The sequence below is a fragment of the Mesoplodon densirostris genome, chromosome 3 (genome assembly GCF_025265405.1).
Source record: "Mesoplodon densirostris isolate mMesDen1 chromosome 3, mMesDen1 primary haplotype, whole genome shotgun sequence".
NCBI lineage: Eukaryota > Metazoa > Chordata > Mammalia > Artiodactyla > Ziphiidae > Mesoplodon > Mesoplodon densirostris.
The window spans coordinates 896589-919327 of NC_082663.1; the positions used below are offsets into that span (position 1 = coordinate 896589).

At 64.4% G+C, this 22739-nt stretch overlaps 1 protein-coding gene across 2 annotated transcripts; it reads right to left on the bottom strand.

The window, feature by feature from the left end:
* Positions 1-1777: 1777 nt before the first annotated feature.
* On the bottom strand, positions 1778-22036 carry TERT (telomerase reverse transcriptase). 2 transcript variants are annotated; one of them, XM_060091567.1, is made up of 16 exons: positions 21818-22036; positions 20350-21712; positions 16259-16454; positions 14658-14838; positions 13657-13836; positions 12868-13026; positions 10199-10294; positions 9609-9694; positions 8717-8830; positions 8230-8301; positions 6364-6552; positions 4754-4880; positions 4041-4102; positions 3322-3446; positions 2380-2517; positions 1778-1881 (listed from the first exon to the last, which is right to left on the bottom strand). In XM_060091567.1, exons 1-16 carry the CDS (start codon positions 22034-22036, stop codon positions 1778-1780), a joined length of 3411 nt encoding a protein of 1136 aa, XP_059947550.1. The 2 variants fall into 2 exon arrangements, with proteins under 2 accessions (XP_059947550.1, XP_059947551.1); XM_060091568.1 differs by lacking the exon at positions 6364-6552.
* Positions 22037-22739: the final 703 nt, after the last annotated feature.

Sequence of the window (22739 nt, forward strand, 5' to 3'; positions counted from 1 at the left end):
TCCCTGCCCCCCAGCACCACCACCACCTGGAAATAGTTTGATTCACATTCCCAGACCTGCTGGGCCGGAAACGTGTCTGTGTGTGTGGGTGGCATCTGTATGGTCCACCCCCCAGGGGACCGGCGTGGCATCTCTGTGGTCCACCCCCCCAGCGGACCAGGGGCGGCATCTGTGTGGTTCAACCCCCCACCAGCGAGCCCAGGTTGAAATCTGCCCCGTGCCTCCAAGCCCCCAGGCTCCCTGGACAAGCTCTGGGACACTTGGCCACGGCCCGCTCAGGGGCTGACCACCATTCTCCCCGGGTCCTCCACACGGCCCCCCGAAGCACGATCCTTGACCCTGAGCAGAGCCCCATATGCCCCGGCAGTGCAGCGAGGCCCCCGTGCATGAGGAAGACCCCCGTAGAGATCTTATCCTCGGGGACCCAAGCAGCTCCCCTCTGAAGAGCCCCCCATTTCCGGGAGGCCCTGTTCCCAGGCCTGTCCTCTCCTCCCCAGGCGCTCTGCCCGAGTCCAGCTAAGTGGATGTGACAACATGTGACCAAAGGAGCCCCCAGCGGGCAGCACGCACGTCACCCAGGTGACAGCCAGGGGCCGCCTGCCTGAGCACGTCCACCTGCCCAGGTCCCGCACACGGGGACAGGTGAGCAGACAAGCACTCTAGGGGAGGGATGGGGCCGGGCTCGGAGCCCCGTGTGCGTGGCCCTCGCTGCCCACGCCACAGAGCCCTCTGGGAAGAGGAGAATCCCACGGTCCCCTGAGAAGGCAACGGGCAGAGGAGAAACGTGCTCAGGAGGAATCCTGACGTCCTGGACCTCAGAACCTTCCTGCCCGTCCTCTCCCACGTGTCCACGGAGCTCGGCCAGAGCTGGCTGCAGGCAGTGGGGGGTGCTGGGCCGGGTCCCGTGGGAGCGCCCTCTCTGAGCCACCCGCCCCTCCCTCCACATCCCCACCCCAGGAACCCCCGTCCGACCCCCGCCAGGCCGAGGACCCACGTGGATCTCGCACCCCAACAGGCGCACGTGTTTATAATTACAGAACGCAGCGCTCGCTAGTACGCGTTTTAATACAAACCCTGAGAGAACAGCTGTAAGCTGTGAAAACAATCAGCAAAGGCTCCTTTCACTGGGGTGACAGGGCAGGGGGTAGGAGGCGGTGCAGGAGTGCAATCAGGACGACCCGGGCCATGTGCTGAGAGGGGACCAGCGGGGAGGGTCCAGAGATGGGGGTGCGGGCGGGTGCAGAGCTTAAGGACAGGCGGGGTCAGAAGCAGGGGCGGGGCCGGGTGGAACCGGGCCTCAAACAGCTGATTGGGCCCTTCGCTTCTGCGGAAAGCGCCACGGGGTGTGAACCGTGGACGCAGCCGGCAGAGGCGCCCGGGGCAGGCACTGCTCCCGAGGTGGGTGTGAACGGCTGAGCTGGGCACTGACTGCACAGGTCAGCCCCACGTGCTGCCCCGCGCCCTCGGGGACACATGTGCCATCACTCCAGACCGGGGCAGCCCCTGCAGCGAGGGGAAGGGAGTGACAAAGGGCCCCCCGCCCCGTCCAGACGCCTGACGCCCGATGCCCGGCTCCCCCACCTGCCTCTTCCCCGTGGTCAGCAGCTGGAGAACGGACCCCGTCACGGGAAGGCCACAGCGCCTGGGCCCTGCTTCCCTGAGGCCTTGGGGGCTGACCCCTCCCGGGGTCTCGGGGGAGGGTGCAGGCCTCGCCGGGGAGCTGGCCCCCTCCCACAGGGCCCCAGAGCCCAGCCCAGGCTGTGAGCAGGGCTGGCTGTCAGTCCAAGATGGTCTTAAAGTCTGCGGTCAGGGCCGGGTCGGCTGCTGCTTCCAGGGCGTCCAGAGTGGCCCTCGGGAGCCGCCGGCCCAGTCGGGCTCTGGCTGCAAGGCAGTGACTGAAGTCAGACCACCAAACCCCCCACCCACGCCCCCGAGAAACCAGAGACCGCCCTTCCCCAGGGCCCGGGGCACTGCTGAGAGCAGCAGGCACTTACACCACCAAGCACCCTGTGTGCAGGCAGGCTTGGGGTGGGCACCTCAGGAGGGGTCAAGCACCCCACCCCTGCCGGGAGCACGGGGACCGTCAGGCAGAGGCCCGAGGGGGACCTGGGTCGGGGGTGCGAGGAAGGACACGCAGGTGGGGGGCTGCAGGGGACACGGAGGACGAGGACCTGGGGGCGTTGGAGAGGTGGTGAGACCCGGGTGGTCACGCCAGGCCCCTGGATGAGGGAGGGGGCCTGCAACCCCCGGGGCACCCGCACCCCTCACCTGGGGGCTCCGAGACCTGCCCATCTGCCCCTCAGACACGGAGGGGCCCCAACACCGGAGGGCAGGGCCTGCACCTCACAAAGGGGCACCTGGCACTCCACCCGCGCCTACCTGTCCGCAGTGCCCCCAAAAGACAGCTGTAGGTGACACGGTGACGAGCCAGCTTGAGCAGAAAGGCGTGCAGGCAGAGCCACTGCGCGGCCTCGGAAGGAAACAGGCCGGAGGCACCCTTGGCCCCCAGTGACATCCCTGGGGGACACGAGGAGAGGCTGAGGCCCCGCTGGCCCCGCCCCAGTGTTCCTCCCGGGGATACCAGGGGCCCCAGACGTTGCCCTCCTGCCGGAGGTCCCTCCAGGCTGATGGCATGAGTGGGGTCTTGGGGGCGGTCGGGGGGAGACCGGCCACTTCATTTCAGGGGCCACCCCGACATGAGCACCAAGAAATTCTGAAAACTGAGACGTTTTCTTCAACTTCTCCAAGAAACCTCCACAAACAGGCGTGACGAAGAGCCAAGTCTGTTACACGCAGGACCTCAGAGACACGCACGGCCTGAGCCTCAGACAGATCAGAAACGCCCAGGACAAGGCCAGAGGTGCAGACACAGGGACTCCAGCGGGAGCGTTCAGGTGGGGACGCCCCGGAGGGGACCAAGCCAAGGGGCAGTGAACCCAAAGCGGGCGGGCGCGCGGCTGGCGTGGGTGCCCCTCACTGGCTCCTCCCTGAGGTGGGCAGGGGTGTCCCAGGGCCTCCTGCGGACCCTGGCCTGGCCTGACACAAGCGCCCAGAGCCCCAGGGGAGGAGGGCCACCAGCCGGCCCCCAAGCGCCACGTCACTCTGCAGTCACGGGGCGGAGGGCGGCGGGCTGCTGGCAAGTTAAAGGTGCCCCGACGCCCCGTCTCCGCTGTGGCTGCTGGAGGGGCAGATGCTACAGTGACTGCGGGGCACAAGGGACCCGGGACGGGCACAGGACGGAGTGCATGGGGGTGACCCCGATGCCCAGCGCCCCGGGCGACCCCTCGGCCCGCCAGCCCTGCCCTGGTCGCCTGCGCACACCTGCGTTCCTGGCTCTCAGGAGGGCGTGGCAGCGGGACGAGGTGTCAGAGATGACCCGGAGGAAAAACGAGGGGTTCCTCCCGACTGGCTGGTTAAACGGGAGCTGCAGCACGCACGCGTGGAACCTGGGGATGTCAGCTCTGTCAGGGCCCAGCCTCCCCAGGCTGCCGGGGCAGGGCTCCCTGGAGACCACGGGCGGCGAGCCTGGCTCTGGGTCCCCGAGGCCAGCCGGCGCGGTTAATGAAGGATGGGGTCCACCTCCCCAGGATGGACAAGCACCGGACTCCACGGTCACCTGCCCGGCCCTGGTTCTCGGAGGGGGGCCGCAGAGCCACCCAAGGGCAGGGAACGTTCCGGAAGAGTGGCTGGACTGACCGGGAGCTGCATCCCGCCGTCCCTTCTGGGTGCACCTGAGGGTTCGGGACCACAGACGCTCCTGTGCACTGACCGGCCCTCTGCTCTCCTATCCGCCCCGCCCCGCGGCTACCCTCCTCCCGCCAGCCCCTCCCGCCGCAGGGACTCGGGCCACCCCGGGCCGCTCTGGCCTCCCAGCACCACCTGGTGCCCGGGAGCAGCACCTCCAGAGCTGACGAGGGCTCTGCGGAGAGGCGGTGTCTGCCGCTGAGACGCAGACGCTGCTTCCTCACGGACCCGGGGGCAGCGCGCTCCCCAGGGCGAGGCCGTCACCTCCCTCGTGGGGCGGCCACCCGTGGACCCACCTGTAGGCCTGCAGCAGGAATATCTTGTAAACATTTGTGAAAACTGTCTCAAGACTGTTCACCTGGAGTCATAAGGAAAAAGAAACGTTGGCGATACCTCTGGTGTTTGAGTTTGTCTTTTGCTTTATTGCCCCATCAAACAGAAATAGAAAAAGGACCATCTCGGTAAGAATCCATCAGTCTCTCCCGTGAAACCCGCCAGGTCCTCACTGGGGCCCCTCAGCAGCTGCGGTGGAGTCAGGCCTGCGGGGAGGACAAGGGGGAGAGCCCAGCCTGGCTGGACAATGGCCTGGGCCCCGCGGCTCCAGCGCTGAGGCCACAGCGGTCCTGGGCCCTACAGCCTGTGAGGAGGGGCCCGGGTGAAGATGGCGGGGCAGCCACACGGCAGGGTGAGGGCTGGGGGCCCTGGACACACACACGCCCACTCACCCACACAGTGCACACCTGCACACACAGGCACATGCACAGGCACGCATACCCACACACGCTACCCACCTGCACGTACTCGCAGGCACACACTCGTTCACACACACGTACACATGAGGGTGCACACGTATGTGATGCCTGAAGCACTTCCACACACGTGCACGTGCCCGCACACAAGTACAAACACACACAACCCCCCAGGATCTACAAAGCGCGCACAAGCCCTCGGTGATGCCAGCTGCCCTCTGCGCTCTGCAGCCCCAGCCGCCCATGGGCAGCCCGCACACCTGCAGGTCCAGGAAAAGCCCATGGCACTTCAGCCGCAAGACCGCCAGGAGTTTGCGCCGCATGTTCCTCCCAGCCTGGAAGCCCTGGTTGAAGGTGAGACTCGCTCTGATCGAGGTCCCGGCGTAACTGTGAGACAGCGTGGGGTTCCAGGAAACACGTGTGTCCACTTCACACTCCGACCACACACGTCCAGCCCATCCGCTGCGCTGGGCCGGAACGGGCGCCTGCCCCCCAAATGGTCACGGCTTCACGGGGAGCCAGACAACCTGGTGGACAGTTCACGACTGACCGGTGTGGTCGGTGCCCGGCCGTGAGAGGGGGCGGGGGGAGCAGCAGACGGACGCGTGGACCTGCGCCTGGAAAGTGCCTGCACCTGTGTCTTCCCGGGAGACCCCAGAAGGAGGACCCAGTGCAGCCCTGAGGGCCCCAGCGGAACCGAGTACCAGCGCAGGACGGGCACGCCCATCCGCCACCGTCTTGACACCTGCGCTTTTCATTCATGAAAGAGCACAGGTTCCTGCGTCCACGTGCATCGCGAGGCCCTCTGTCTGCACAGAGCCTGAGGTTGGGCTGCGTGCTCTCAGGCTCAGTGTGGGGGAGGTGGGGGGACGGGCTCTCAGGGGTCGAACTGCATCCCCCAAACTCACAGGTTGAAGCCCTGACCCCCGAGACCGTCTGGGGATAAGGCCTTTAAGACGGTGATTAAGGCAAAATGGAATCATAAAGGTGGGGCCCTAATCCCATGGGACTGGTGTCCCAAGAAGAGACACTGAGGTGCTGAACACAGAGGGTGACCGTGTGAGGCCTCAGGGAGCAGACGCGCCCACACGCACACACAGGAGAGGCCCCGGGAGAGAACGGCCTGTGACCCCTGCACCTCAGCTTCCAGCCTCCAGGACCAAGAGAACGGAAATGTCCGTGGTGTTTCTTGCGGCAGCCTGAGCCGACCGAGGCAGGGACCCACGACACCGTGAACAGAGCAGGCCACACGCACGGCAGCCCTGCTCCCCGACGGGCCAGAGGTGACCACGAATCCTGGCGCCCAGTGGGACCACCGGGACCCTTGTCGGGCAGGTCCTGGAAGCTCTGGTTCAGATCCACACGCTTCCCGGAGGAACACGTGGTGCCCCCGCGTCTGCCATGCGATTTCCTTTTATCAAATATGCCCAGAAGGGACTTCCCTGGTGGTCCAGTGGTAAAGAATCTGCCTTCCAATGCAGGGGACGCGGGTTCGATCCCTGGTTGGGGAAGTAAGATCCCACATGCTGCGGGGCAACTAAGCCCATGTGCCACAACTACTGAGCTCGCGCGCCTCGATGAGAGAGCCCGCGTGCTGCAAAGTACGGAGCCCACGTGCCCTGAAGCCCGTACGCCACAACTAGAGAAGCGTGCACGCCGCAACAAAAGATCCCACGTGCCTCAACGAAGATCCCGCGTGCCGCAACCAAGACCCGACGCAGCCAAAAAAACCAAAAAACCAAAAAGCGCCCAGAAAACGGCTCCCCCAAAGGGTCCATCCCCTAGTGCCCACCGCTGGCCTCTGACCCCCTGGGGCTTCGGGCCCTGCCATGCGGGAGGATGCATGGAGCTGCGCAGCGGCGGTGCTCACCTGGAGTGGTCGCAGCGCACCTCCAGGGTGCGGGTGTCCAGCAGCAAGCCGCACCAGGGGAACAGGCAGTGCGCCGGCAGCTGCAGGGGGGCCGTGCCGCCCAGGCCACCGTCCTCCACGGGGAAGTTCACCACCGTCTTCTGCAGGTTCGCCAGGCAGCCATACTCGGGCACGCCGTGGACCAGGGTCCTGCATCAGGGGGGCCACGTCAGCCACCGGGCAGAGGGGATGCCACCCGCAGGTCTCGGAGGCATGGATCAACGTCACCTAACAGCCCAGCGAGGCGGGCGGGGACTGGAGGGCTGGGACCACGGGCCCGCGAGGAAGGCCGGACACAGCCCTGCTCTGGCCTCCAGGCTTCTGGGCAAACAAGTGCCAGCGATTAGAGGCCAAGGTGGACAGGCCAGCAAGGGCAGAGGCAGGCAGCGGGGGAGGGGAGCACAGAAGCCCCAGGGGCCGGTCCTGAAGGACGAGGGCCCGCCGGGATGGCCCTCCAGGTAAGACAGGTGGGCGACTGAGCTGACGAGGCAGCTGGGACCTGGGAGACACGGGGCTCGCAGGGCAGGCAGAGTCCAAGGGACGGGTCCTCTCTGTGACGGCCAGCCGATGTGTCCACCTGGCAAGGCTGCGGTCCCCAGGTGTGCACACTCGAGTCTGCGTAAGACCAGGGGGTCTGTAGGTGGGGCTGACACCTGCAACCAGCCGGCTTTAAAGGAGGCCACTTCGCGGAGTGGGGTGGGCTCACCCATCGGGGAAGGGCCCTGAGCGCCAAAAGGGGGTGTCCTGACTGTGGGGGTCGCCCACAGACTGCAGCCCCAGCACCTGCCCGGCCAGCCCCACCATCACGCGAGCCAGCTCCTTGCGGCAAGTCTCCTGGACGTCTGCCTGTCTGCTGCGCCCCCTGGTGGGACCCGACGGACACGCTCAGAGCTACCTCCCGGCGCAGCCCAAGGACCACAGAGCAGCACCGCTCCCAGAACTTCCCGTGACGGAGGCGACGACCTCTGCGCTGTCCCCTCCGGTGGCCGCTGGACACGTGTGGCCACTGAGCTCTCCACCTGTGGCCGGTGCCCACGCGGACCCGCAGGCACCACTGGATTTAAGTGACAGGTTTACATTGGCAGTGCCCTGTGCTGGGGCAGCCACAGGGCGCCCTAGAGCATCACAGCGGGCTGACTCCAGGCTTCAAGCCTGGGCTATCCCGCAGGCAGACACAGGATACGCGGGTGCTGTCCAGGTGGGTTTCTCCAAAGGCAGCCCAGCGACCAAAGTGACCAAAGTGTCAGGCGGGGACGCCTTGAGGGCTCAGTTTTGAAATGTCTTCTCCCTTGGAAAACCACGCTTTGAAACAAGCCCTCAGACTCCCGGGATGGATGGGGCACCGCAGCTGCAGCCCAAAGGGTCCCAGGTGCCGGGTTTGCTTTGGGCACCAAACCCGTGCGATCCCCACGCCTGGTAACCCCTCCTTCTTGACACGTCTGAATTCCCCGCTCTCACAAACGTTCTCCGCGGGGAAGCCGCAGGTGAGCCGTGCAGGGCTTTTTCTCTTCCGTCCCCCGTGGTGCGCAGCGCACAGCCTCTGCCCCGTCCGCCACCAGCGCATCACGGGTGCGGAACCTCCAAGGAGCCTCTGCGGACCCGGCCCTGCTGCCTGAGCTCCTGTGGCGGCACCTGCGTCCTGACGGCCACGCCAGCGACAGGAGGAAGCGACGGCGCTCTGGGCTCTCAGAGCTGCGGGGCCGCGCCGCATGACACTCTCCAGGGACGCGGAGATGTGGCGGGGGGGCACGGGCGTTCGCACACAGGTCCCACCGTCGTACGTGGGCCAAAATGCACCTGCAGAGACACACACGTGGGGGCCCTTACCTGAGAAAGGCTCTGGCTTGTGTCAGGTGAGGGGTGACCAGCAGGAAGTCGTCGACGAAGCGCAGGAGCACCCTGGACACGGATTGACCCGAGATGAGGGGAGACCCTGAACATACTGCTTTACACCCACAGGCAACGTCCTCCCACGGGAGCCAACGCTGAAAAATTTAACGTCTGCGTTCACGTGGACACGGATAAAGTGACCTTCTCCAAAGAATCTAACCAAAGACTTTGGTTTCTGTGGGATTCGGCTCCAGCTGGGGATGCCGAGCAGGGGCCCCACGATTGGGCCGGAAGCACACGAGCTCGGCGCTGGTCCGAAGCCCCAGCCACGCAGAAAGCCACGTTTACTCCCCGCCGGAGGCCTGCTGACCACCTCCTGTGCGCCATTACGAGAAGAAAGGGTGAGGACCCGTCTACATCCAGGACCAAAAATACAAACAGGCCCCAAGCAAGGCAACATCCGCCAACGCAGAGGGGTCCATACCCATCCCGCTGGATGCCGGGGAAGAGCTCGTTCTCCATGTCTCCGTAGCAGAAGCTGCAGAGCAGGGTGGACAGAATGGAGCCCTGGGGGACCCCCTGACACTGGACGTACGACCTGGGGGGCAGGATGTGGTTAGAAGGTGGGCCAGCCATGGTGGGCCTCACGCTCATGTCGTAAACACATGCACAGACGTGGAGCACAGACATACATGGACACGTGTGCCCACGCCACACCCGCCTGGGGGAACATGAATCAAGATTTGTCACGCTCCCCTGCGAGGCCCTGCCATGCCTCGGTCGCACGTGGCACGACCCCTCTCCACGAAGGTCACAGCGGGTGGTGGTGCCCCTGGGGAGGAGACAGGGGCCAGAGGCGTGGCCTTTCCCGTGGAGAAAGTCCTCTTCCCACCTGGTGCCACTGACATGCACGTGCAGACGTGTCCCCTTTGTCAAACTTCGCCCTGTTGTGCAGTTGGCACGTGTACCTCCCCAGGATGTACGTGTTTTTTTAATATTTTAACGTGAGTATCTTTCAGTAAGCGCTGTAATTACTGAGAATATAACAACAATGAAAACACATTTAACTAGAAGGTTTCCTGAGCGTGGCCCACGGTTAAGGGCCTCCGAGGAGGCCCCACGGTCCAGGCCGACCTGCGACGGCTGCGGCCGTGAGCCCGAAGCCCCAGGGCCACTGCACTACTCGGTCACACACGGGGTCTCGCTCAGGCACTCGCCCAGGCCGGTTTGGCTCCACACACATTAAGAGAATTATCTGCCGGCTTCTGAATGCCAGCACTTCCCACAGCCGTGGGGGTCTTGCTCCGTCACCCGGCCGCACGGCCGCAGTGCCTGTCCGGGGGCTGGTGAGGGGGAGCTGGGGGGCCCGGACTCACCTGCCCCCGATCCTGACCACGTGGTTGTGGACCAGGCGTAGGAAGAGCTTGAAGAGACTGTCGCCGGCCTCGTTCAGGGAGCAGCTCTGTGAAGACAGGCAGGCGTTCACCAGCGTGGATGCCGCCCTGGGCGAGCCAGCGGGCCAGCCGGACGGCTCGCAGTGGGGGCCCCGGACCCAAAGGAAGGCGTCTGGTGTCTGGGAGCCTCACATCGTGGCAGGGTCGCTCCGAGACTATTGTGCACAAAGCACGGGAACCGCGAGGGCCGACCCATTGCTGGCAAACCTGGCTTGGGGACACTCTGCTCACACAAGAAAACAGGTCACTTGATGGGCTAGCTCGAGGCGGGTCTACGGGGCAAACCCCCTCTGTCCTCCTAGAGGAAGGGGACTTGCCTTCGTGTGACCTCGAGACCGAAACTGAGAGCGAAGATGTACAGCAAATCTCAGCAGAGCCGCGGGCAGGCGGCAGAGGGTGCGTGAGGCCCAGAAAGAGGGAAAACATGGCCTAAGGCGGTGCAAGTCTCTGCCAGCCACAGAGGGTGTCCACAGCTGCCCCGGACCCAGCAGTGAGCAAGCGCCCACACTGACCTGCTCGATGACCACGGCGTCCCTCAGCGAGCCCGTTGCCTGCAGGTGCTCCACGAACTGTCTCATGTAAGGCTGGAGGTCCGTGAAGGTGGACACCTGCTGGCCGAGAAGACGGGGTGACGCGGGTGGACGCCCCCCTCCCCAAGTCCCGATAGCAAGGGCACACTCAGAACGGGGAACAGAGCCTGAGAGGCCCCGCCCTACAGCTTCTGTGGTGCTCCCGCCATGGCCGCTACGACCAGGGTTGAGATGCAGAGCACGGCCACCTGGGGACACTGGGGAGGCGGGACGCAGGTGGGCTGGGGTCTCAGCCCTCGGGGTGCATCCCACCTTCACCCCGACTTCTCCCCAAGGCCTGTATCCACCGTGGGAGGTGGAGCTCGAGCAGAAAGTGGGGGCTCTGAGGCTGAAGATGTTGGGGTTCAGAGGCACGAAGCAGCTGGGACTGAGGGGCAGTTCCCTGGGGAGGGGCTGCAGAGAAAGCACCCTCAGCAGCAGGTGCCCCCAGAGCCATGCCGAGTGGGTCTGAGGGAGCCCAGCCCCTCCGAGGGGACCACACTGGGGAAGGGCCAAGTGAGGGAGACCAGGCACCACACTGTCTAGAATGGACCCCAGCAGGACTAAGATCACGGTTCCACCACTGCCAGGAAAATACCATCCACTCTGGAGGAAAGCTCGCAAAACCCTTACGTTAAAATCCCTATTTACAAAGTCTGGCACACGGGAAAAAATTCCAAAAGCTATAGAACAGGCCTGTGTGACCGAAACCACCCACAAATCAGCAGAAACAGACACGACAGAAACCTGCCTGCAGGCGAGCTGATATGGAGTTTCTGGAATTTTAAAATCACTCAAGATAACACTGTTAACAAAATAAAGATGGAGGATGTAACCAGAGTCCTAGAATCTGTGAGAAAATTCACGTGGATTTCTAAAACTGAAAAATAGGCTGGCTAAAATTAAGAATTTCATAAATGGGTGTAAAATCAGGGACAGAAAAGAGTAGGCGAGTGAACCAGAAGACGGGTCTATAAATGCCCAGATTCGAGCAGACGGAACACGTTAAAGCAGCAGCGCAAAAATGAACTCACAACAGACCCTGGACTGAACGCCGCAGCTCTAACGAGAAACATTCTAAAGGAGCATTAAGGTCAGGGAGCCGGGCAGTTAGGCTGCTCAAGCACAACACGGCTTCAGCCCCAAACTGCGGATAAGCTGGATCCATCAAAACAAAAGCATCTGTCTGTGGAGACTCCACTCGCAAAAGAAAAGGCGAGACAGGCCGAGAAGGCGCCTGGGAGCCCACAGCGGCCCAAGGACTTGTCCCCAGAACGTGGGAAGATCCCCTAAGATGGACGGCCAAGGAGACAGCCTGGCAGCACCAGGGAGATGGGATGGGCGCCCCATGAGAGGACACAACCACGTGACCGGTACACAAGGTGCCCAGAACCGGATCTCCCCAGACCGAGTCCCACAGACAGGACTGCGCTGCCCCACCGGGCGGCCAGGCTGCAAGCTGCAGCCCTGGTCTCTCGGTACCACCCATACCGCCGCCAGGGCCCCCTGCAGCGCCTGCAGCCACGCTGGAACCTCTGGGGCAATGTCTCCTAAAACTACACAAGCCTGGAATCCGCCCACGGCAACGAGGGCTTTGTTCGGACGGAACACGGAGAGGCTGCTCTGGGCGGCTGGACCCCAGACGCGGCGGAAACCGGACAGGAGGGCAGAGTTTCCCTGATTTCACATTACAGAGTTAGAGACAGGCGAGCACGTCGCCGTGCTCGGGGTAGGAGAGGTGGGCTCCCGGGGGTGGGAGGGAGTCCCACGGGCGCTGCTGTTCTGGACTGTGAAGCGGAGGAGACTCCATCCCTGTCCACAAACCCAAGATCCCTGCGTTGCACACTCAGGACTCGCAAACCATGCTCACCAGCGCCTTGTGCTGAGGTCTTCACACGTGCCTTTTCCAAGAACTTCTGGGGTAACTCACCCCCCCCCCGCCTCCAGTACACACGCTGTTTCAGCCGGGGTGGGGTGGGGAGGTGGTCCAAAAGCCTTCCCGACAAGCGCTAGGAAACCCCCCACCCTGATGGCCTTGGGGTCAACCGAATGCCCTTGTCCCCTCCCAGCCCGGGGTCAACCGAATGCCCTTGTCCCCTCCCAGCCCTGCCTGTGCCGGAGGCTGCGGCGAGGGGCTGCCCTTCCACCCTCGCCCCACTGCACACACACGGACAGCAGCGCGGCCCAGGAGTCCCGGGCTAGGCGCCCGGTGGCACCTCCCCTCCCATGGAGCACACGCGGCCCTGCTGCGTGGCCGCTGGGACACCACGGAAACACGCGTGGCTCTGCTGCCACCAGGGTCCCTCCCCTCTGCTCAGCCCGGTGTGCAGTCGGGGCCGTGCGGCTGTGAAGGGGCAGCGGGAGGACAGGACCCGACGGGAACACCAGGAGTGAGCACGACGACCACGCGTGCGCACGCGCGCGGGGGTGGGGAAGGAGGGCCCGCCGCGCACGCCCACCATCACCATCACCATCACCACCACCACCACCACCACCACGGCGCATGCGCCTCCCATAGACCGCTCCCCCAGCAGACCACGCCCCCTCCACCCAACGCACGCCTCCCGCAGAGCGCGCTCCCCAGCACCGAACACACCCCCGGTGGGGCTTACGTGTCTCTTGAAGGACTTCCGCACGTGTCCGCGGGCAGTCCTCTGGACCACGGCATACTGGCGCACGCAGTACGAGTTCTCATGGGGCCGGATCACGTTGGCTATCACCTCCGCCAGCCTGTCCTGGGGGAGCGCGTCATACGCCCCCGCCACGTCCACCTACGTGGGAACCGAAGTGCCTGAGGATGCGCTCACCTGGGCCCCGAGTTCCCGGTCCTGCTGGTTCTGACCTGCGGTCAGCAAACCCTGGGGTGAATCGTACACCAGGGGACTGGGGAGACCCTGCACCCCCCTCACACTGTCCCGTCCCCGTCCCCCACGCCCGCCCCCGACGGGCCTCTCGCTGAGATACCCACTTCCCCCGGACTCTAAGCACCCTCAGGGCGGGTCTTCGCCCCTCTCTCTGAGCTGCAAGCTGGTGACCAGGAGGCCCCTGGCGGATGACCAGGGTACCAGGGCACCCGGCGCTGGGGTCTGAGCAGGTGTTTCCTTCCCTGAAGGGGATCCCGAGGGCAGGAGCTCCCGTGGAGTTGGGGTGCAGTCACGGAGTCCACTCCAGAGGGGAAGGCACAAAGCCTCTGCCCCTGGGAGCCAGACACCCCCAAATGGAGACGGGGTCCCCTGCCCTCCCGCTCACAGGAGAATCTGTGGGACATGGACGCGGCTCCACCAAGGGGTGACTCGTTCCGGCAAACACGGGACTGCAAAAGGCTGGCCACTCCCCACACCGGCGGGGACCTGATGCGAGGGGTCACCTGCAGGGCCGGGGGGTGGGAATCGGGCGCCCACCTTGACGAAGTAGAGTGGGGGCACCGGGCCCCGGGCCCGCAGGGGCAGCACAAAGGCCTGCCAGGCCCTGTAAATGTCGTCCATGCCCAGCACGGAGGCCCCCAGGAGGCCGGGGCGCCTCAGCCGCTCATAGTTCAGCACAGCAAACAGGGTCTTGACCTGGGAGGTAAGATGCTGGACCTGCAGGCCCAGCCCAGGACGGCCAGTGTCACCAGAGGGGCCCCAGACCAAGGGGATGTGGGGTCAGACGGCCCCCAGGGACGAGAGCCAGGCCCCCGCTCTGTGCCGCCGCCGCCGCCATCCCCGCCTACCCCGCCTCCCTCCGACCGCAGAAGGGCCAGATGGCTGCCCCCCCGACGCCCACCCCAGACCCCAGGGTCTCCCCAGGGACCCGTCCTGGGATCACGGACACCACGTGTGGAAAAATGCAACTAGCTACACCCTTGGTCCCCTCCACTTACCCGGTCCCCCCACCCAGCGAAGAGGGGCACCACCTCCCGGGGGACCCCAGCCCACTGGGAGAGCACTTTGTCTTCGCTCATGGACCAAACCCACATCAGCAGCGCGACAGCTTCTCTTTCTCACTAACGGTGGAATCACCCCGAATCACCCCCAAGTCCTACAGGGAGGCGCATGGAAGGGGTCAGAGCTGCTGGTGAGGCAGGGTGCTGTGGCGGGGAGAGCAGTCACGGGGGCGCTAACCACGGGGGTGACGTCCTCCGGGGGTCCTCGGGACCCTGGCAGGCTGGTGACAGCTATCGCGTGGCCCCTCTGCCCCGGAGGATTCCAGGGGCCAGGGGCGCAGGGGGTTCCTGGAGCCCATCCAGCACCTCACAGGACTGGCCTTCCCAGGAGCTCCTTCTCTGGGCCCGGGAACCCCCATCCACGGCACCCCACCATTCCACGGCCTCACTGGGGCTGCCGGCCCCCCGAGACTCTGACTACACCCACCAGGCCTGGGGTTCAAATGCACTTTGCCTAAAAGCGGCACAAGCGGTGACCTTCCTGTCTCTGTGCGGCTTCCCGGCTCCCACGGCGTCGCCCATGTTCACGATGGGCCGCAGCCCGCTGGGCTTGGGGACGAAGCGGAGCCTGGACGTCGGCAGAGCCGGCTTGGCCTCCTGGCGTCGCCTGACCTCTGCCTCGGATAGTTCTCGGAGCTGCACGCGCTCTAAGTGTTGTCTGAAACAGAGGTGCCCGTGGGAAGCCGGGGCGGGCAAGCATGGCAGCCACCGGCGCCCATGAAGTCGGCAGAACCCATGCCCAGCACCCCAGACTTGCGGGGCGGCCGGGCATCTGCTGGAGGCCCCTCCTTGGCAGGGCCAGGACACCCGGTTCCCGGTGGACAGAGCCCTGGCTGGTGCAGGCCAGGACCCGTGGGCCAGAGAGCCCACCCTCCTCTACACAGAATGGGCAGGGAGTGCTCGGCGTAGCCCCCCGAAGAACAGAATTGTCTCCCTATGGGCCTGCCAGCTCCCTGTTACCTATGACCTTCAGCCTTTACCCCAAAACCACCCACAGGGAAGGGCCCAGGTGGCCCCTGCCTCCTGACCGCTGGGGTGAGGATGCTCCCTGGGCTGGTGGCCCCAGGAGTGAAGCGTGGTTCCAAGCACAGCCCATCATGGGATTCAAACACCCACCAGGCAGGGGTTGGGCCCCATGGGCCCCACAAGGAGAGCCTAAACAGCCGCTTTGGATCACATAGCGTGAAATACTTAAATGGGGCGCCTTCACTCAAGACCACGATAAAGGCGTCCAGAGCCTCCCGCACCAGACACAGGAGGACATGGGCCCCAGCACGTGCACTCAGGGACCCCGGCCCGGCTCCCTCCACAGACGTAACGCAGGGCACGGCTCTGGCGCAAATGCACAGCTGAGCCCTCACACTGGGTGCCTCGGCCAGGCCCAGCCCGTGTCTGTCGGGCTGTCACCCCATCCATCCTGGCTGGATCCCAATCCAGCTGACACCTGCCCAGTCTTTCAAAATGGACATAAGACAGGGCTTCCCTGGTGGTGCAGTGGTTAAGAGTCCACCTGCCAATGCAGGGGACACGGGTTCGTGCCCCGGTCCGGGAAGATCCCACATGCCGCGGAGCGGCTGGGCCCGTGAGCCATGGCCACTAAGCCTGCGCGTCCGGAGCCTGTGCTCCGCAATGGGAGAGGCCACAACAGTGAGAGGCCCGTGTACCGGAAAAAAAAAAAAAAAAAAAAAAAAAAGACATGACAGTCAGTGAGCAACTGAGACAAATCTCATGGCCACCCCACGGCCATTCAGCCCCGAGGAGGCCTGCTTCACGGCAACGCCTCTGCCCCAGACGCACCCCACTGCATGGCGTCAAATAGGCGGGTTTGTCATCTCGTGTCATCCTATCTGTTCCGTGCGGATTAAACAGCACCAGGCCCACGTGCCAGGGGGAAGTAAGCAGCCCGCCCGTACTGTTTCAGTCCAGACAGACTCCTAGACCCCACAGACCATCTAGCCCAAGCCCCCGGCTTTCAGCTAAGAAGGGGCTTGCAGGAGTCCGTGACGAGGGCGGGGTCCCTGGGGGAGCTGGGGGAGGAGCCCGGGGCAGGGAGAGGCCGTGGCTCCCGATGGCCGTACCTGATGCCGACGCTCTGTAGCTGGCTCCAGACGCGCTTCCGGAAGAAGAAGAGCCGGTTCTTCTGGAACGTGGTCTCCGTGACATAGAAGAATGCCTTGAGCAGCTCGACCACGTACGCACCCATCAGCCAGCACAGGAACCTGGCCAGGACGGCCTCGCGCAGACGGTGCTCGGCGGCCGGGATGCAGCGAGCCCCTGGGAGGAGAGAGGCCGGTGCTCACCCCACGTGCTGCCTGAGTGGCCCCTCGGGCCTGGACGGCTGCACATGCGGCCCACGTGCCGTGACTCGGAGCCTCGGGCAGAGGAGAACGCGGGTACCTCAGCAACGACGCTTCCCCCATTGCACGTTAAAGTGATGATGTTGGATCACTGGGCTTTGATAAAAAATGTCTTTAAGTTAGTTTCACCTTTCCTTCTTTACTTTCTTATTGGGGCTACGGAAAACCTGAAATGTTGTACGTAGCTCACGTTATGTTTCTACTGGGCAGTGATGACGTGGAACATCTGTCCCCTTTACACACAGGCTGGAGGAAGCAGACACTGCTCTCCACACGGGGGACGGGTGGTTGAGGCTGGTGTGCAGTCTCAGGCCTCGCGCCTGGGTGGCAAGAGCCAGAAACGCCTGGAGTTTTCCAGGCTGAACGCCGCGGGCGAGCAGACGCGGCCACATGCCGCGGGGCTCTGGACCCAGCCACGGGCCAAGGTGAGCGCTCTCCCCTGCGGTCCTCTGCATTTTATTCTGTGCACTCGGACACATCTCCAGCAGAGGTGCATCTAGAGAGCCATCACCAGGCTGCCAGGGGGGCCTCAGTGCAGACAGAGCCAGGGCTTTACCACCCGTAACTGGCATGAAAGAAACACAGAGGAGAAAAAAGGGGCCCCAGAGGCAGGTCTGGGGCAGGACAATGAACGGTGAGCAAGGAGAAGAGAAGGGGGGATGAAGCTACATAAACATCGACTGTAGAAACAGTACCAGCAGCATCTAACTTGGGACACAACTGGGTTAGTGGAGGGAACAGCTCAAGTGTGATCCGGTTCCAACACGCAAGTCCTTTACACGGTTCCCAAGGTAACCAACCACCCAGAGAGAGTAAGTGGAGAATACAAAGCTAACGCTGGAAGCAAAACCAACGCACGCACATGCACGTGAGAATATGCACATCAGGAAACAAGGAATAACAACACGGAAGAGGGAGACAAATTGCAAGGTGAAAAAATGCATCCACACTCGCCTATCATCACAGAAAATGAAAAAAAATTACTCCAGGTAAGTGGTAAAGACTGTCAGAATGGATTGAAAATAAACGTAAAACGTCAGCTCAGGGCTTCCCTGGTGGCGCAGCGGTTGAGAGTCCGCCTGCCGATGCAGGGGACACGGGTTCGTGCCCCGGTCCGGTAAGATCCCACGTGCCGCGGAGCAGCTGGGCCCGTGAGCCATGGCCGCTGAGCCTGCACGTCCGGAGCCTGTGCTCCACAGCGGGAGAGGCCACAACAGTGAGAGGCCCACTTACCGCAAACAAAACAAAACAAAACAAAACACATCAGCTCAGTGCTGTCGTTAAGACACTTAAACCCCGTATCCTCATAGGATATGAACAGGTTGAAGATAAAAAATAATGAAAAACGACACAAGCGGGAAGTACTAACCAACGGGAAAGCAGGTAAACACACTTTATGGTAAAAAGAGCCACTAAACATTCATGAGGAAGATTAAGTCTAAAACGTGCCTGCAGCTAACACACCCATCGTTCAGATCATCGGGGCAAGAAGGAAAGGACACACCCACCCCCTGGGGCCGTGTACCCTCAGCATCACAGCATCTGGAAGGACACATGTTTTGCATGGCACCTGACATGGTGACCACAGCACCAAGCCCGGCCTGCAAACACACAGGAACCATTAGTGCAAACGCCACACACGAGACCAAGCCATTCTCCACGGGCTCCAGGCCACCGCGGTCCTACGGACCCGCACATGGCTGAGTCAGAAATCAACAGTAAAAGGCAATTTAAAACTGCCACACATTCGGAAAATAAAAAGTAATCGTCCAAAATAACTCCAAGATCAATGGAGAAATCGCAGTAGAAACAGAGAACACCGAAAAGCGGCTGATATAAACACGGGGCAGCTACTGCGGGGCTGGGGAACCGCACAGCCCGGGAGGGAGTCGGAGGGGCGGCAGCTGACTGAGGAGGAGAGAGGTGGGGAAGTGAAGAGAGGCCGACGCGCCGCTGAGACGTCAGAGCCACGCCTCAGGTCCATGGGGCTCAGGGGCGGGAGCGGGGAGCGCTCCCACCCGCAGCTCAGGAAAAGCAACCGTGGTCGGATGTAGGCGGACAGGACGGGCCAACCAGAGGCTAAGGCAGCGAGCAGGAATCCTTCTGGTGATGTCTCTAGTGACACGTGGCTCCAGATGTGGACAGACCAGTTGTCTGGCCTCCGGGGCTGGGGATCAGGGAGCTGACAGGGATCAGTGGGCAGCATGGCAGGCAGGACAATGGCCTGTGCTGTGGACGGAGTGCCTGGCCGGCACGGAGGAAGGGGCAGCATTCCGGCAGGAGAGGGTGGAAGAGGTGACCTCGGAGAGACGGACAGCCGCGGCTCAGAGCAGCATTCATTCAGCCAGCGGGCAGAAGGTGTGGCCGAGGCAATGGAAAGGAGCAAATGGCCAGGGGCACAGCTCAGGTGAGCAAGGTTCCGGGAGGTCCAGGGACTGGGGCCCAGTCGCCTGGGAAAACACCACCTCCTCAGTGCCTGCAGCTCGAGGGGCACGGGGGCCCATCTGAAATCGGGGCCAGAGCACAGAACTCAGATCCTCCTTCCACAAAGTGGGCTGGGGCCCCACGAGCACAGAGGCGTCAGGTGAGGGCCTGGTCTCCTGAGCCCGCCTCCTGGAGACTCATCCACGGCGTCCCACGTGCAGGGAGCTGCTGGTCAGGGGGTGTAAACGTCACGCCAGATGCAAAGTTTCTGGAGATCTGCTGTAGGACACCGAGCGTACACTGCGCAATACCGCGCTGTCCACTTCAGCGTTGTTTAAGAGGGTAGGTCTCATGTTACGTCCCCACAATTAAAAAAAATTTTTTTAAACCAAGTTGCTGAAGGTCACCCTGACTGTCCGCGTCACCTGCCCCTGGGTCTCTTGGGGAGCCAGAAAGGGCGTGCCCCGGCTGCACCTGAGGCCACCACAGTCGCGATCTTCGGGGACCCCAGCCCCGGGGACTGTCACACGCACGGGAGAGGCGGGGGGCAAACCTGGCTCTCACAGACGACTTCCTTCTAGAAGTCCTGACCATCTCAGGAGTGTGGGGTGGTCAAACACAGGGAGAGCAGGGAGGGTGCTGGGCCTTTCACTCCTGGCTCCGCCCTGCCACGGAGGGTGCTGACCGAGGCGGGGCTGACAGTGGCTGGGCCGGAGGAAGCCCAATATCAAACCCAGAACACCACAGTGGGAGGGACACCGCAGGCTCAGCTTCACAGAAAACATCCTGCCAGCACCCACCGCGGCTGCCCACTGCCCGGAGACAGCGGACGGCGTCCTGATGCTCCCCTTTGACCCCTGGTGACGCTGGGGCCTTGTTCAAGGACACGGTCTTTTCACTCTCCCGCCTGCCTGGCCCCAGCCTAGCGGAGGCACAATTAGAACTCACATCCGGATCCGCGTGTGGGCTGACCAGATCCAGCGGGGGACCCAGGTGCCTCACCTCCCAACCCCATAAATGGGGTTCTGGGCCCAGCCCCCATTTCTATCAGCGGGGCACCACGCCAAGGCGATAAACCTTGACATCAAAAAGGGTTATGAATGACCCGCAGACACGCTCACAGGACCTCCTGTTGACCCCGGTCTGTTGGTGCAGCCCTAGACCACGTGTCCTGCCTGCTCACCGCCCCTCCCCGGCGCCCAGAACCTGCCTGAGCCCATGAACACGTCGGGAGATTTATGCAAACCGGATGGGAGAGGGGGACAGAGGCAGAGAACTCAGAGGGAGCCACCCGACAGCCACCAAGGAGCCCCCTGCCCCCCCCCCCCCCCGAGCGAGGTACGGAGAAGGCCCTGCCGCACTCGAGGTCCTGAGGTCGGGTTCCTCACCTGGGCTCCCGCGCAGCCAGGCGCAGTCCTGCACCTTCATCTTCCAGGTCAGCTCCTGCGGCGAGAGCTTGCCGTGCTTCCCCAGAGAGAGGAGCTTCTTCACGTTCCTCAAGAAGCGGCGCTGGTTGTGCCGGGAGCCCCAGAGGCCGGCGGGCACCAGCCGGCGAAGGCAGGCCCGCAGGAGGCCGTACACCTGCCAGGGGCTGCTGTGCTGGCGCAGCAGCTGGACCAGGCGGCGCGAGCCCTCGTCCCCCTCGGGGGTAGCGGCCGGCCTCCCCCCGGGGCGGGCGCCCACTCCAGGGCTCTCCTGATCGCCTGGCCCCGCCGGGGTGGCGGAGGCCGGCAGTGGGCAGTGCGCCCTGAGGAGTGCGCCGTAGGGGCACCGCGCGTGGTTCTCAAGCAGCTCCCGAAACAGGGGCCTCATCCGCCAGTAGCGCGCGGGCAGGCGGTGCATCCTGCGGGGAACCCCTGGTGGCCGGGGCTTAGAGCCCAGAAAGATGGCCTCCACGAGTCTCTGGGCCCCCGCCAGGCTGGGAGGCAGGCAGCAGAGCAGGAAGGAGCGGCGCAGCCGTTCTCTGCTACCCGAGCAGTAGAGGAACTGCTTGGTCTCAGCCCACGCTCCGGGACCGGGCTCGCCCTGGGGATGTGACGGCCGCCGGGATGGGGAGCGAACACCCCTCTCGCCGCCCCCCAGCGGGAAGGGGCGACGGGTCCTGGGCACGTTGCCCTCCCGAGACTTGGCTTCCGCAGCGGCTCTGGTGGGTGTCATCACGCGGGGGTCGCTGTCGCTCCGCCCAGGCGCCCTGCCCAGGTGGGCCCCGGGCGCCTGCCCTTCGGTACCCTGCTCGGGCTCCAGGCCATGCCTGGGCTTCTTGGCTGGAGGCGGACGGCCCCCCGCGCCGCCCCGACGCCGCCTCGCGCCCTTGGCCGGCAGCTCCCGGGGTCCCCCCGCCTCACCGTCGCCGCCATTCCCGGCCTGGCGCGTGAGTCCGAGGCCAATCCGGGTTCCGCCCGCGATTCGCGTGGGCCGCGCCGCGGCGGCGGTGCAGAGGTCATAGAGCGGCGGCCCGCACACCTGGTAGGCGCAGCTGGGGGGCACCAGCAGGTAGAGTGCGCAGCGCGCCAGCAGGTGGGTGAGCACGTCATCGCCCACGCGGCGCAGCAGCAGCCCCCACGCGCCGCTGCCGCGCAGCGTGTCCGTCACCGTGTTGGGCAGGTAGCTGCGCACGCTGGTCGTGAAGGCCACGGGCGGCCCGCCGCGGGCCCCGTCCAGCAGCGCGAAGCCGAAGGCCAGCACGTTCCTCGCGCCGCGCTCACAGAGCCTCTGCACGACCCTGGCCACCAGCTCCTTCAGGCAGGACACCTGCCGGGGAGGGCTCCTGAGTCGCTGGGGACGCAGGTACGTCCTTCCCCACCCCCTCCACCACCACCGCGGCGGGCCCGACCGGAGTCCCCGGAGGCAGCCCACCTGGCGGAAGGACGGGGCGGCAGGGGGCGGCTGCGCATCCCAGGGCACGCACACCAGGCACTGGGCCACGAGCGCGCGGAAGGCCACCGGGTCCCCACGCCGCACGAGCCGCCGGTCCTCGGGCCCCAGGCGCCGCACGAAGGTGGCCAGCGGCAGGACCTGCCGGTAGCGGTCCCGCAGCAGGGCGCGCACCGACCGGCACCTGGGCGCGCGCGGCATCGTTGGAGCCAGGGTGGTCCGCGCGGAGGAAGGGGCGGGGTCGGGAGGAGGAAGGGGCGGGGTCGCGGGAGCCCCGCCGCCCCGCCCTTGGTTCACCCTGCGGGCCGCGGGTGTGGCCCCAGAGGTGTTTGCGCCCAGGTGCCACGAGAACCTGCTCCGACAGCGCAGCTGCTCCGGGCAGTGTCCCCACCCACACGCCGTGACCCTTCCCAGGGCGCAGGGGTCTTGCGAGGGTCGCACAGAGGAGAGGCTCTATGGTACCGAGGGAGGGGGCCATAACGTGGGGTCCCTGGGGGACCCGGTGCATTCTGCGCCCCCGCGGAGCGGGTCCTGCTGGTGTGTTACTTCCTCACGTGGGCCGTGACCGGGCAGTGAGGCATGCTTTGGGGTCCAGCAGGGGCTCCTGGCAGCGAACGTGTAATGATGTGCAAAGAAGAGAATGGACCACCGCCCCTGCCCGGCGGGCCTGGGGAAACCAAGGCAGCAGGCACACCCTGAACCTGGACCGGCACGCGGTGGGGCTCCTGGAGCTCTTTCCCGGCTCCGGCGGTGGGCAGTGGTCAGCCGGCAGCGGGCGGCGGGCAGTGGTCAGCCGGCAACAGCGGCACTTCCCCCACTGGCTTGGTCTCCCTGACCCCAGGCTGTAGTTTCTCTTTTTGAGTTCTTCTGTGATCCCCACCAAAACCAAAAATCCTCAAAGCAG

Excerpts from the sequence above, each read along its gene's own strand:
- TERT (XM_060091567.1), bottom strand. The coding sequence starts at position 22,036 with ATGCCGCGCGCGCCCAGGTGCCGGTCGGTGCGCGCCCTGCTGCGGGAC. Across the intron at positions 6,553-8,229 it reads CAAGCCAGAGCCTTTCTCAG|GACCCTGGTCCACGGCGTGC; the intron begins GTAAGGGCCCCC and ends CCCCTGATGCAG. Across the intron at positions 4,103-4,753 it reads GGCTTTTCCTGGACCTGCAG|GTGAACAGTCTTGAGACAGT; the intron begins GTGTGCGGGCTG and ends TTATGACTCCAG.